Source organism: Lissotriton vulgaris, chromosome 12 (genome assembly GCF_964263255.1).
Source record: "Lissotriton vulgaris chromosome 12, aLisVul1.2, whole genome shotgun sequence".
NCBI lineage: Eukaryota > Metazoa > Chordata > Amphibia > Caudata > Salamandridae > Lissotriton > Lissotriton vulgaris.
This window is the reverse complement of record NC_141700.1, coordinates 762,031,451-762,043,975: the sequence shown is the minus strand read 5'-3', so window position 1 is coordinate 762,043,975 and position 12,525 is coordinate 762,031,451. Positions and strand designations below refer to the sequence as shown.

The 12,525-nt window shown below is 42.8% G+C and overlaps 1 protein-coding gene across 3 annotated transcripts in view; it reads right to left on the bottom strand.

Annotated features, from left to right (window-relative positions):
- The window catches only part of CHD3 (chromodomain helicase DNA binding protein 3), an 813,321-nt gene that overhangs the window by 663,836 nt on the left and 136,960 nt on the right, over positions 1 to 12,525 (bottom strand). For all 3 annotated transcript variants that reach the window (XM_086946072.1, XM_086946074.1, XM_086946073.1), the window contains exons 6-7: positions 6,116 to 6,246; positions 1,366 to 1,498 (exon numbers count right to left, since the gene is read on the bottom strand). In XM_086946072.1, the coding sequence (XP_086802198.1) occupies positions 1,366 to 1,498; positions 6,116 to 6,246 (264 nt within the window). The remainder of the gene's footprint in view (positions 1 to 1,365; positions 1,499 to 6,115; positions 6,247 to 12,525) is intronic.

The window sequence follows — 12,525 nt, the reverse complement described above, 5'->3', positions numbered from 1 at the left end:
GCACTCTCTTCTGTTGACGGTCTCGGGAGAAGACAACCCAGTGTCCAACCCACTGGCCTCCTGCAAGTTCATGTACATATTGGTATTATGATTGTTTGGGGGTTACTAATCCTCATAATTATCAGTGCTGCGGTGTGGATCCTAGGTAAATGCAAGCTTCTGTCTTAATCGGACTGAACTGGAGACCGAGTGCATCGTTATAGCTTCAGGACGGGACCCTGATCGGGGCCAAGATGAATTAGTCTAGGAATCAGTTAGAGCTATTGAGACAAGTCTTACAATGGTGGCGGAGGAGCCAACATTGATGTCAAACAGACTGGTGTGGATTTTGGTGCCTCACTGGAAATTGGCTATGATGCAAGAGCAGGCCTCCATTTGTTATGTTGTGCAGATGGCTCAAAAAACTCAGACTGCATTGGGATCAGTTGTGGAACAGTCTCCTTGATGGAGGACTGGGCGCAAGACCGAAAGTTACCCTGACATGCTCGTAACTTCTCTGGCTGAGAGTAGCAGGACCAGGATGAATTCTTGTGCTCCAGATTTTACTTATTGGCAGATTTGGACTGTGACGAGAATGTGTTGCAGGGATGGCCCCCAGAGAAGGAATGGGTCAGCGACTTCGAGTGGGTACAGTACTTCTGTGACGTCTTTCAGTGTTGGGCAACGTACAGCTTTTCTTCATGTTCCAGGATCGTCTTCGGATTCATAAGAACATACTTTTTGTAGTACTTGGAGTCACGCCACGCACCAAAACACAAGAGGCATACCTTGCAGGGGCTGTCACAGACATTTATTTGCAACAGTCCCTACAAAGTTTAAACCCTGTAATAGTTTTCTTGCACTCTGAAAAATTATTTTGAGAAAAAACTTGTCAACTGGTGAGAAAAACGTGGGAGCGATCTCTGATCTGCATTTAAAAGTATGTAAAGAAAGTAACTGATGTTGAAGCGCAGGAGTAGCATTTATATGTGGCCACATTGGCATTACTGGGGCAGAACAAAGTCAAAGCGGGTCTGCACAGTGCCACCTACTACCGTGCACGAGCAATGCTGTTCAAATCTTCTCAATCCTGTCTGAGACTTGGGGATATATTATACAAAAGGAATCTGTTTTTAGAAGTATCCCTCAGAATCTGGAACTTTTTCAACTAAAATTATAGAGATCAGAATCTTGAACAAGATTTTATTACAAGTTGAAAGCATTTGTGTATCAACAAAAAGGACCACAAAGGCCAAGTGCTCATACACACTGACTCTTTGTATCATGAATGGCAACCCTCACATTCTGCACATCCTAACTGCTGCTCTGCAGATAAGGCAGCAATGTCTCACCCCAGCAGAGGCTTGAACACAGAACTGCACTTACTCTTCTTCTTCTTTCTCCCTGGTCTCCCTTTCTTAGGTTTCTTGATTCGCCCTGAACTATCGGAGCGGACAGAAGAACTGTGCACACTGGAGTTGTCCAAGTCCGACTCCTCTTCAAAGTCAGCTTCATCACTCTGAAAAAACATGTAAAGAGCTCATTTAAATAATTCAGATATTGCTAGCTACAGCATATGATTATCTCAAAAGTATGACAATTTAATCCTTGCTTACAGAACCCAGTGCAAACCATGACCTTTATTTAATCAATTATAAAAGGCACCCCAAAAAAGACAGGTATACAATTAAAGACCTTCCCCTCATAGTCACATGTTGATATTCTTTCCTACTTCCCAGTAAAATGAGCTAGGCAACCCTTGAATAGTTGGCTACCCACTGTATGTGGAAATATATGTGTGAATGTGTCTGACTTAGTATATTCCTAACAGAGGTACTGTTCCAACACTACCAAATGACTCATGAAGATAATTTTCACTCAAATATTATTACACATTAAGGAACCATTACATTGCTTGTATCAGCAAAAGTAAACTGTCTTATCACAGTACTCAGTTTACATTTCAACCTCCTTTGTCATTGGATTTCTGACAGCATTTTTCTATCTCTGACCAAATAAAAAACAAGGGGCCAGATGAACGACCAATTTTAGCATGCGCTAATGGGTTAGCATCCTGTTTGCACATGCTAAAATTGGTATGGCCATGTACTAACACAATTTTGCGAGTCCCAAATGAATTGCGACTCGCAAAAAAGAGATTAGAGACTCGCTATTTGGAAGGGCCGTTCCCTTGGAAATAGCGACTCTCTAACCCATGTACGAATGTTTTGCGACAGCAATAGCGGTCACAAAACACTCCCAAATTACCACCTTCTTCAAGAGGGTGGTAATGGAGTCGCAAATGGGAAGGGGTCCTCAGGGAACCCTTTCCCTTTGTGACAGGCTCTGAAAATATTTTTTAAGGGCAGGCAGGGGTCCCAGGGACCACCACCTGCCCTTAAATATTTCACCGAAAACATTTCAATAAAAAAAAATGCATCCTGATTTCCATTAAGGAAGACGGGCTGCATTAAAAAAAACCTGCTATATTTAACCCCTTCACTGCGGGGCTGTTTCTCCCGCTGTGTTGGGAGGCGGGGGCACGCGCACAGTGCCCCGGTGCTCATGACGAGCTCAGCTTGCCATGAGTCACAGCGCTCCGGTGCTCATGACTAGCTCAGCTCGTCATGGCCACACCCGTTCCCATGGAGCGTACAGCACAGCAGGGGAATCAGCCCACCGTGCGAGCGTTCCATTTAATGGGCGCGGTCTTGATGAGCTCAGCTCGTCATGAGCACCGGAGCGCCGTGGCTCATGACGAGCTGAGCTTGTCATGAGCACAGGAGGGGTTAAAAGCAGTCCCAGACATGGTGGTCTGCTGAGTCCAGCAGGCCACCATACCTGGGAGGGCCTGCCATTCCCAATGGGCTCACAAATTGTGAGAGGCTCATTAATATTCATGAGCCTCACAATTTGCGACTCCATTGGGAATTGCTAACAGTGTTAAACACACTGTTGTACATGGCAAATAGCGCCTCGCAAATTGTGAGTCGCAAATGAGTTGTTTGCGAGTTTGAAAATGAGTCCATTTGTGGAGCTAAGAGTTTTCGATGTAATGTTTAACTATGAATGATGTTTGAGACTGACTTATAAGTTATGCAACTAAACCTTTAGATATGCGATTATGTGTATGTGTCTTAATCTTCTGTTTTTGAAATCTTTTCTGTTGCTCTAACCTCGTAACTGTGGATTTAATCTACAAGACTGTTTTTCTTCTTTTCCATGTAGTAGTAGGAGATCTTTAAATACATTCAGTTCTCCTATGCCTCTTGTTGCTTTTTCCAATTGGACCATTGCTTGTCTGTATCATAAGTTACCCAGGTCCTTTAGGTTAGCCCATTGTTCTGTGACTATGAATCAGAATTGTAAGCAGTACAATATAATCACAAGAAGTGTTTTACGGCAGAAACACCTTATCTCGGAGAATAGAAACAAATGCTATAAACAATTTGTCACACAATGAAAAATATATGTCATTTGTGAGAAAAACAACATATTCATAATATCCATACCGCATACATATATCTTTACACTCCCAATTTCGAATCCATAAGCATCTAACCATATAAACAGAGTATATCTGAGATTAGCAACTAAAGTGTACCTTTCTGAAATAGCCAACGCAACACTGCTTGCCCAACCACCAAATCTCCTTTCCATGCTGTATCCAAACAGAAGTGCCTGGTGGCACATTTGCACATGGCCTGGTGGGCATTCAACCATGTTGCTGCTCTACAGATGTCTGGGAGCGAAACTCCAGTGAATAAAGCTGTCAAGGTAACCATTTATTGAGTTCAGTGGGCGGTCATCTTTGATGACAGTGGTTTTTCAGTTTTTTTCATGGCAGTAAGAAATAGCCGATGATATCCAACAGGATATACTATTTCTCGTCAGAGCATAACTCTTTCTGGGAGGTGAGAAGGATATCAGCAGTTGATCAGATATCCAAAATGTCTTTGCCCTATTGATGTAGAATCTTAAACAGAGCCTGACATCTAGTGTGTGGAGAACCTTCTCTGCAGGAGATGATGGATTCGGGAAGTATATTGGTAAAATAATGGGCTAATTGAGATGAAATGAATTTAGATCTTTAGGTATGAATTTCGGATTTGTCCTCAATAGTGCCTTGTCCTGTTTGAACTGAATAAGGGGTTCTTAGACTGAGAATGCTTGAATCTTGCTTACTCTCCTGGCCGATGTCAGAGCCAGCAAGAGCGCTGTCTTTCAGGAGACAAATTTGATTTCTGTCTTCTGTATAGACTCAAGAGGTGGCCTCGTGAGCTGAGCAAGAACTGTATTTAACTGCCAGGAAACTGCTGGATGCTCGACTGATGGAAACACCCTGAAGAGTCCTTTCATAAATTCCTTTATTACTGTGGAATACCGCAGTAGTATTTCCCCAGGCTTTCTTTGATATCTCAAGATTGCCACCTAGGGTATTCTTATAAAAGAGTGTGCAAATCCTAAGCAAAGCAGGTATGATAATAGCTGATCCGGCGTAGATTGTAAAGGGTGTAGGTTGTTGTCTACGTACCAGGGACAGAATCTCTTCCATTTTGCTACATAGGTTTTATTAGTGGTGAAAGCTCTTGAGTGATTCAGACTGGATCTACAGTCTTGTGGAATATTTAGGGATTCAAATTCCTGGTCAGGAGGTGTGAAGCAGATAAATTTAGAGACTATCTGCGGGTGTACCATCTGCCCATCGTTCATTAATATGAGATTGTGAATTGGTAGGAAGTGGAAGTGCGGGGACACAGACATCCTCAGAATCTCAAAAAACCAAAATTGTCTCAGCCATGCCCGGGCTATTAGAATTGGATGGCAGGGCTCTGACTGCATCTTGCGTAGTACTCTTGGTATGAGAGGGAATGGTAGAAATGCATAAGCAAAAATTTCTGACGATCAAAGCTGTAGAGTATTCCTTCACGCCCCCTTCTGAGGGAATCTGCTGGCAAACTTTTTGCATTTTTTGTTGCTCAGTATTGAGAAAAGATCCAACTTTGGAGTACCCCATCTTCTGAAGATCTGGGTGAGCTGAACCTTATTTAATTCACTTTCATGGAATTGACTTGTGGACATGCTCAGAGAATTTGCCCAAGTGTTGTGTATGCCAGGGACATGTTGCACCTGAAGTGCGATGTTGTACTTCAGAAGCCACTTCCATATCTCCTGAGCATGAGAAATAGAATTTGTGATCTTGTTCCTCCCTGCTTGACCAGGTAAAACATTGTGGTGGTGTTGTCCGTCCTTACTAGAACAGAAGAATCGCAGATCATGGGGACGAAATCGTGTAATCCAAGAAACACCGCCTTCAGCTCCAAAAGGTTGATACACATCTGTGTTTACTAGTCGTTCCATTTCCCATTCAATTCTAGTTCCTGAAGATGTGCCCCTCCCCCATCCATGAAAGGACACGTCTGTAGTCATAACATCAGTGGGTCTTTAGAGGCCAGTTTTTCAGATGCTTTACTAGCCTTTAACTTATTTGAATCTGTTTTAGATGAGATAGAAGCCTCATCTTTTCTTTTTCGTTCAGGTGTAGAACGCGTTGAGCTTTCCTCATTGTCAGAGCCAGATTCAGATCTGGACTTTTTCTTCTGTAGCCATAATAATCTGGCCTCTCTGTCCTTCAGAGTTTTGGCAGAAGAAGTTCTGCAGTATTTACAAACCCTTAGAATAATCGAATATGCTTTAGAGGTACCTTTCATTCACCATCCCAAAGGTACTCACTGAGAAGTCTGCCCAACTCCTTCAATTAACTATTCATAAAGTAACCATTTCACCTATTTACAGAGGTACAGTCCCAAACTCACTGACCAACACTTACATCGGCCTTACTAGAGTGTTCATGCAACAATTCACTCCCACTCACAGAGATATTCGGCCAGATGCACCTATCGAATAATCATACAGCATCACTTAAAACTTCCCTGGGCTCAGGCGTATAAACCTACTTCCCCCTATTACTGAGCCGCCTGTCAGTCACATAAGGATACATGCATTCCACCTACAAAGCATTCAGATGGTACTGCATCATTACCCATCTACCTTTCCTTGCACACATAACAAAAACTGTTCGTCACCCTCCAGTTTCCCAACAGAACCCTGGACTCTTACTCTACAGCATACTTACTGAGGAGCTTTTCTTCCGCTTGTTCCCGACTATTCCTAATTTAATCTTCAAAGGAATCATTTTTTTTCCTTTTAACTTTTTCTTCGGCTCCATAACCCGAGGGCTTTTACTTCGTTTTTTGTGCCCTGGGCCTGCCAAAAAGAGTGGTCAGAGAGTCAGCCTAGTTGATGAAATAGTGGAAATACTGAAGTACTGTTACACTTTAATGCCAAATTACCAGAAAAGCACAGATTCAATGTTACTCATTTGTAGTTCTATGTCCCAAATCAACATACTCTACATTAAACTAACATAGAAAATTTGCAAGTATGTTTAGGATCGTGGAAAACCCCGAAGGAAATGATTTCTTTATAAAATGTAAACATTGTCTACAGTTAGATAAAATACACTGCATGATTTTCATTGACCATCTAACTTTGATTCAACTAAACTCTGACCTGGAAAATGCTGAGAGTAGTGGGTCTTGATGTTGTTTTCCTGTCGGCCATTAAAGCACTTGATACTCATAAACTGGCATGGCTCCATTAAGGAAAGGATAGGGGGATAGTTGGGATAGGGGCTTAATAGATGGATTTAGAAGGGTGTAGAGCAGGAATGTGTCGTGATACCCCCCAGTCTTTAGTGTGTCCATCAACACTATGAAAGACCACCTACAGAACAGTATGTTTGATGTTTCTATTAAGCCATCACAACAACTCCTTATCAACGACGTAATGGTCAAGGTAATTACAGGACAAGTAGCGCCTAGAGTTCCAATATTAACTCATCAAAGTATATTGCAGAGCGGTAGGTAGCGCTGGGTCCAGGATGCTGATCAAAAGCTGGTGGATAAAAGCTAGAAGGCTATGTCAGTTTAACAATCTGAGATAAGCTATGCGGCAAACAGATGCTAGAACCATAAAAAATATTACATCAAACAGCCAAGGACAGGAGTCATAAAAAAAAGAAGTGGCTAAAGAGGTCTCCGCTGCCTGTAGCATTAATATGCTTAAGTTCACATCGCAAATAGTTGCACTAGAATGCACACCTTTCTTGAGAACCCAAGACATCTGGCTCCTATGGCATATTTAAGCCAATCAAGGGTTCTTAACTAGTCAACAAGTATGTTACCATAGGTTTTAGATTTGCGCATTATTTTATAAAAGAATGTCGTGGAAGAAAAGGTTACTTACCTGCAACACTGGTTCTCTAGCAAGGGTATCTTCATAAATTCATAAAATTAGAATATCTTCGTGCCCTTGCATAATCTTGAAAAACAATTTCAACAAAGAGAAAAAAAATCACTCAAACAAGAAGCAATCAGGTTCAATACATAGGCAACAGGTATATGTGTTGCCTTTTACAAATGTAATACTGAAAAGTGAAAAGAAATATGTGTGAACCTACCTGTCACCTTTAATATTTTCTTCTCAGTTTTTTCAGGAAAGGTAAAAACAACATTTCTCACATCCTCAAACAGATAACCAAAACTGTTCTGAGGCTTCAAGACAGCCAAAGGTTAACACAATCCCACATGTAGCACAGAAAGGTTACCCTCTCAATTTGGTTTCGTGATCTAATGAATAGGTCAAGGGTACATCAAACCCTATCAAGGAGGAGTATGGATTGTTAAAAGTAAGTAACTTTCGCTATAGCAAGAGATCGATTAATAGTTACAAACATAAGAACAGAATAACAGGCTAATTCCAGCCTAGAAGGATGGTGAGCTGTAAGCAATGGAAGGTAGCGATATATCAAAAAAGGCTTTAACAACTGCAGCTTTGATTGTAAGGTAAGAACAGCAAACCTAAAGCACTAAGTAGTCATAATGTCATGTTCAACTCTACCCTTTTTGGATTTATCACACTTAAAAGACCAGGAAGTCTGGAGTTATATATTTCACAGCTCAAATCATGATGTGATACATCCATTGATGGTTATTAGATCCAAAAATGTAAGACAATATTGAAAAATAATTTTGGTAACACAAAGTCTCAACAGGGGAACACCACGAATGAGGGAGGCATTACAGAATTAAGTACCCCTGGAGGCATATTTATTTTGAACTGCTTCAGTTATTCAGTGATGAAGTACTGATCATACATGACAGCAACACCAGCCTTGAGGCCCAAAGGAAAAATACTTTATAGGAGATTGTGAAAGATAATATAGGAAATTATTTAAAGTAAACACTGCAGAATCATATTAGCTAAAGGGAATTCAAGTGTATAACATGAAAATAAAAAAGCAGTCTGAAAGGCCTACACTGAAAGATGTAAAAAGGGTATCCTGTCTGTAGGAAGCTGACTCAGTATATCGTGTACACTTATTGATGAGGCACCCCTCGCTGAGTCCAGGTAACCCTTAGCGATAGTTGCAGTGGTCCCTGATAACCAAAGCTCTCAAGAGGTAGCTGTGGAGAGCAGAAAAGGCTTATTTAGGAGGGTGTAAAGCAGGTACATTACCACACAGTTAGTCAGTGAAGCTTACACACAATAAAGAATCACTCCAGAATTTGAAAAAAAACTTATATTTATTATACAGCAACACTAAAATTACTTGAGTATATCTCCTACTCGGAGATATCAATACACTTAGAAATACACGTCAAAACAGGTAAACAAAGCATAGGAAACATATTGACACTTATGGCAAAAAAATGGAATGCGAGGTGAGTACCAAACCAAGACTAACACCCAAGGGACTAGAGGCCTGGGCTAGCACAGAATCACCACAGATAAGTAACTGAAAGTTGCTAGGGGAGCGTGTGCAGAGTTGATACTCCGAGGGTAGTGTACATAGAATAATGTAGGGAAGTCGCAATTGCAGTTTTATCAATTCAGGACCCTTCCCAGAAGACCTTGAGGAAACCCTCTGGAAACAGAAAGGTTGGAGGACATCCCCACCTGTAGATACTAAGAGACCCAAGATACCTACACCAAGGAGCCCGGGTGCATAGATGCAAAGTGGTGTTGGAACGACCTGGTTCAGTGGGGAACCTTGGATGTCCAGCTGCAACAGAGTCTCGTGGACTATGTCTCTGGAACCCAGACGTGGATTCCGGGTGAGGAGTACCTGCAAAAAGAGGGGACAGAGTCCCACCCAGCCGTAGATGTCCAGGAAGAGCAGGAGTGGGATGCCAGCCTTGTAGGATATACTTTGCTGTAGCACGGAGGTCTTGAAGAAGCAGCTATGGATCCATGGCGACATCGCAGAAGCCCAGGAGACGTCCACGAGCAGTCCCTCGTCAGTTGTCGAGATACAGTAAGGTCAGTGGATGGCATGACCACCAACAAGCCTTGGCAAACGCAACAGGCGTGTTGCATGTGTTGCAGACTAGCCAGGTATGAGGAACTCACCCAGCCATGGTAAGTCAGGAATGGACCTCAGCAAACAGGACAGCAAGAAAGAATCATTGTCAACAAGGCTAGAACAGTCTTCAGCATTGACAAAATTGGTGTCTGACTCATTGACGAGGAGGTTGTTGTCGAGAAGGCTGAGGCTGTCGATAAAGTGGAGGCGGTGCAGCAATTGTAGGTTGTGGTCACCTTTATCATCGAGGGTGCCGGCGACGATTTTCTTTTCAACGCTGGGAAACTTGTCAACAATCTTTCAGTCTATGGAGTAGAAGATAGCTTCTTAGAGGAGTAAAGTACCTGAGGTGGCGGTGCAGGAGGCTCAGATCTCATTTTCGAAGGTCTTTTTGAGGAGGAAACTGTGTCTTTTTTCTTGAAGAGACCTCACCTTGTGGAGACTTAGATGGGATGCGCTTCTTGTAAGACCAATGAGAGATCTATTTGGAGGATTTTCTAGGAAGCTCCTGAGAGGAGTGAGAATCGGAAATATCTCATTCCCTCTTCTGAGACCTTCTTGAGAAAGATGAAGAATCCTCACTGTGGTCCTCCTCTAACAGAGGTTCATTTCTGGTTTAAAGATTTTGCAGCCATAACAACAGTATTCCTTCATGGTCTTTCAAGGTTTTAGTTGAAAAGGTACGACATACCTTGCAGTCCTTGTGTGATGGATAAAGACAGTATATGCAGTCTTGATGTGGGTCATGAGAATAAATCCTTTTTTACCACAGGGTCAGAATAGCCCTTTCTTTGCTGCTTCTTACATGGTAAAAGTTAGATTCAAAGCAAGAAAAATATATATGCATGTGTGTGTGTGTGTGTGTGTGTGTGTGTGCGTGTATGTGTGTGTGTGTGTGTGTGTGTGTGTGTGTGTGTGTGCGTGTAGGGGTGTGTGTGTGTGTGTGTGTGTTTGTGTGTATGTGTGTGTGTGTGTGGGGGTGTGTGGGTGTGTGCGTGTGTGCGTGGGTGTCTGTGCGTGTGTGTGCATGTGTATACGCACACACATGGAGATATAATTCTGAAAATCTTCTGGAATTACTAGAACAGGTAGAACTGAGCAGAGAGTAGAGCTCAGTGGAGACTCCCTCACACGATGTGTAGTAGAAAATCTGAGGGACTGGGGCTTCTCACAGAAGTGTTTCATAAAGTGGAGCAACCTGATTGGTTGAACCTTAGGTTTGGTCTCTTTTTTTTTAAATGACTATGATATGTTACTAAACTGAAGGACTTGGGGCCTTTCTAGTCTAAATCTATCATTGCATCACTTTTCTAAGGTACCGTGGGGTTCACATTTCGACAGCGAGGAATGATTCAAGCATACAGATGACAAAATGGTTAAAATGAAAAATTAAGTAACACCCTCAAGATAAAGGGAATGGAAGAACAGGTTTTTCAGGAGCAGTATAAAGCTGAAGATTGCAGATTCTTCCAGAGAAGGGTTCAGTCCAATCGGTGTTCCTTTCAGCTGGAACAACAATATCTCCCGGGCCAAAGATATTGATATGAATGGCATTCATCCAACCTCAAGACTACCTCAAAACTTGCAACAACTAGAAGAAGGTATTCTTCAGATTGGAGACAAAGACAGCTTATACCAATTCTCCATTGCCCACACCAGTAGGAAGAACATATAAACGCCCCACCCCTCCTCCACACCCTGCAGCCTACACTTATGATCCTGGGGAGCCCATCTCCCAGGGTCCTCATTTTAAACAGGAGGGTGCCCATCCCGAGGACCCACCAAGCACATGTTGGGGCAGGAGCCCCCGCAACCCCAGCAGGCTCCCCGCCTGCTGTAGGAGCTGCCATTGTTCCCGTCTGGAGAAAGCAGCTATTTATGCAGCTCCTTCCGAACAGGAGTAATCTGTTGTTCTGTTTTCCTACCAGCATCGCATCATTTCTAATGTTTCTGGCCGCTAGGAGCAGGCTTTGTGTTTGCTCCCATTTGGCAGGAGATTTAAAAATGCTCCTACCAGACGGGAGTAAACACTTTTTCCTGCCTGCACCGGTGTAGGCAGGGAAACCATTGTGTCACAGGTGTGGGCTCCTCGGGACACCCCAAGTGAGCCGCCATTCCCTTTTAATTAAGTAACGGTCCAGGGGTATGCAGTCCCCAGGGCCTTTTTAAAACTCTGGGAGTGTGCACACCCCAGACCCTTGTTCCATATATTGGGCCCCAAGGGATGGAGGCCCCAGGGGCTGAATACGCCTTGGGAAGGGGGCCATGTGCCCCTCTCCTCTTAAAAAATGCATTGAGCCCCGAGGGATGGAATCAGGACAAAAACGTCTCAGAGGAGGCCCCCCCAAAAATCTTAAATTTACATGGCCTAGGTGGGATGGGGTCCCCGGGCTCAAATGGACTGGGAAGGAGGGCCCTACTGAAGATCCCTTTCACCTAAATACATTAATTTGCAACATACATTTTATTTCTTGGCCACAACCCAGAGGAACCCCCCCATGGGGCAAATTGTTTTTTCTAAAATCAGCATTTTTGCCACAATCCTGTGGGACTCCCACAGGATTTCAGCAAAAAATACCTATGTTATGTTACATCCATTTATAGCGTGCTCGGATACTCATGAGTGTCCCGGCGCGATACCAAAGTGGTACTAGGAGACGCTATCAAGCAAAGAAATGGGTCTTAAGATATATATATATATATATATATATATATATATATATATATATATATATTATCAAACACACAGTTCAAAACCTTCAGAACCGCTCCTCAATTAAGGACACTCCAGTCATTCTTTGTAGTCCCATTGCCATATTTATTCATAGCGTTTTCACATATGCCAAGTCAACAAAAGCGTTTCGGCGTTGCCGTCTTCGTCAGTGTCTGTGTAATTGTCAGTGTAATTTAGTGGCAGTTGTCATTCAGTGGTACATTTTTATTTCGGCCCAGTAATGTTGGACTCACTAGCCTGAATAAGCCAAGGAATAACTAACTGCTAATTAGCGAGCCCTCCAATCAGCTTCAATGCTGCTGCTCTCTTCAGACTTGGTTATGATACAGAACTAGCAAGCCTGAGGGATTTCATAATTCAGCACCCCCAGGGCACACCCTCACTG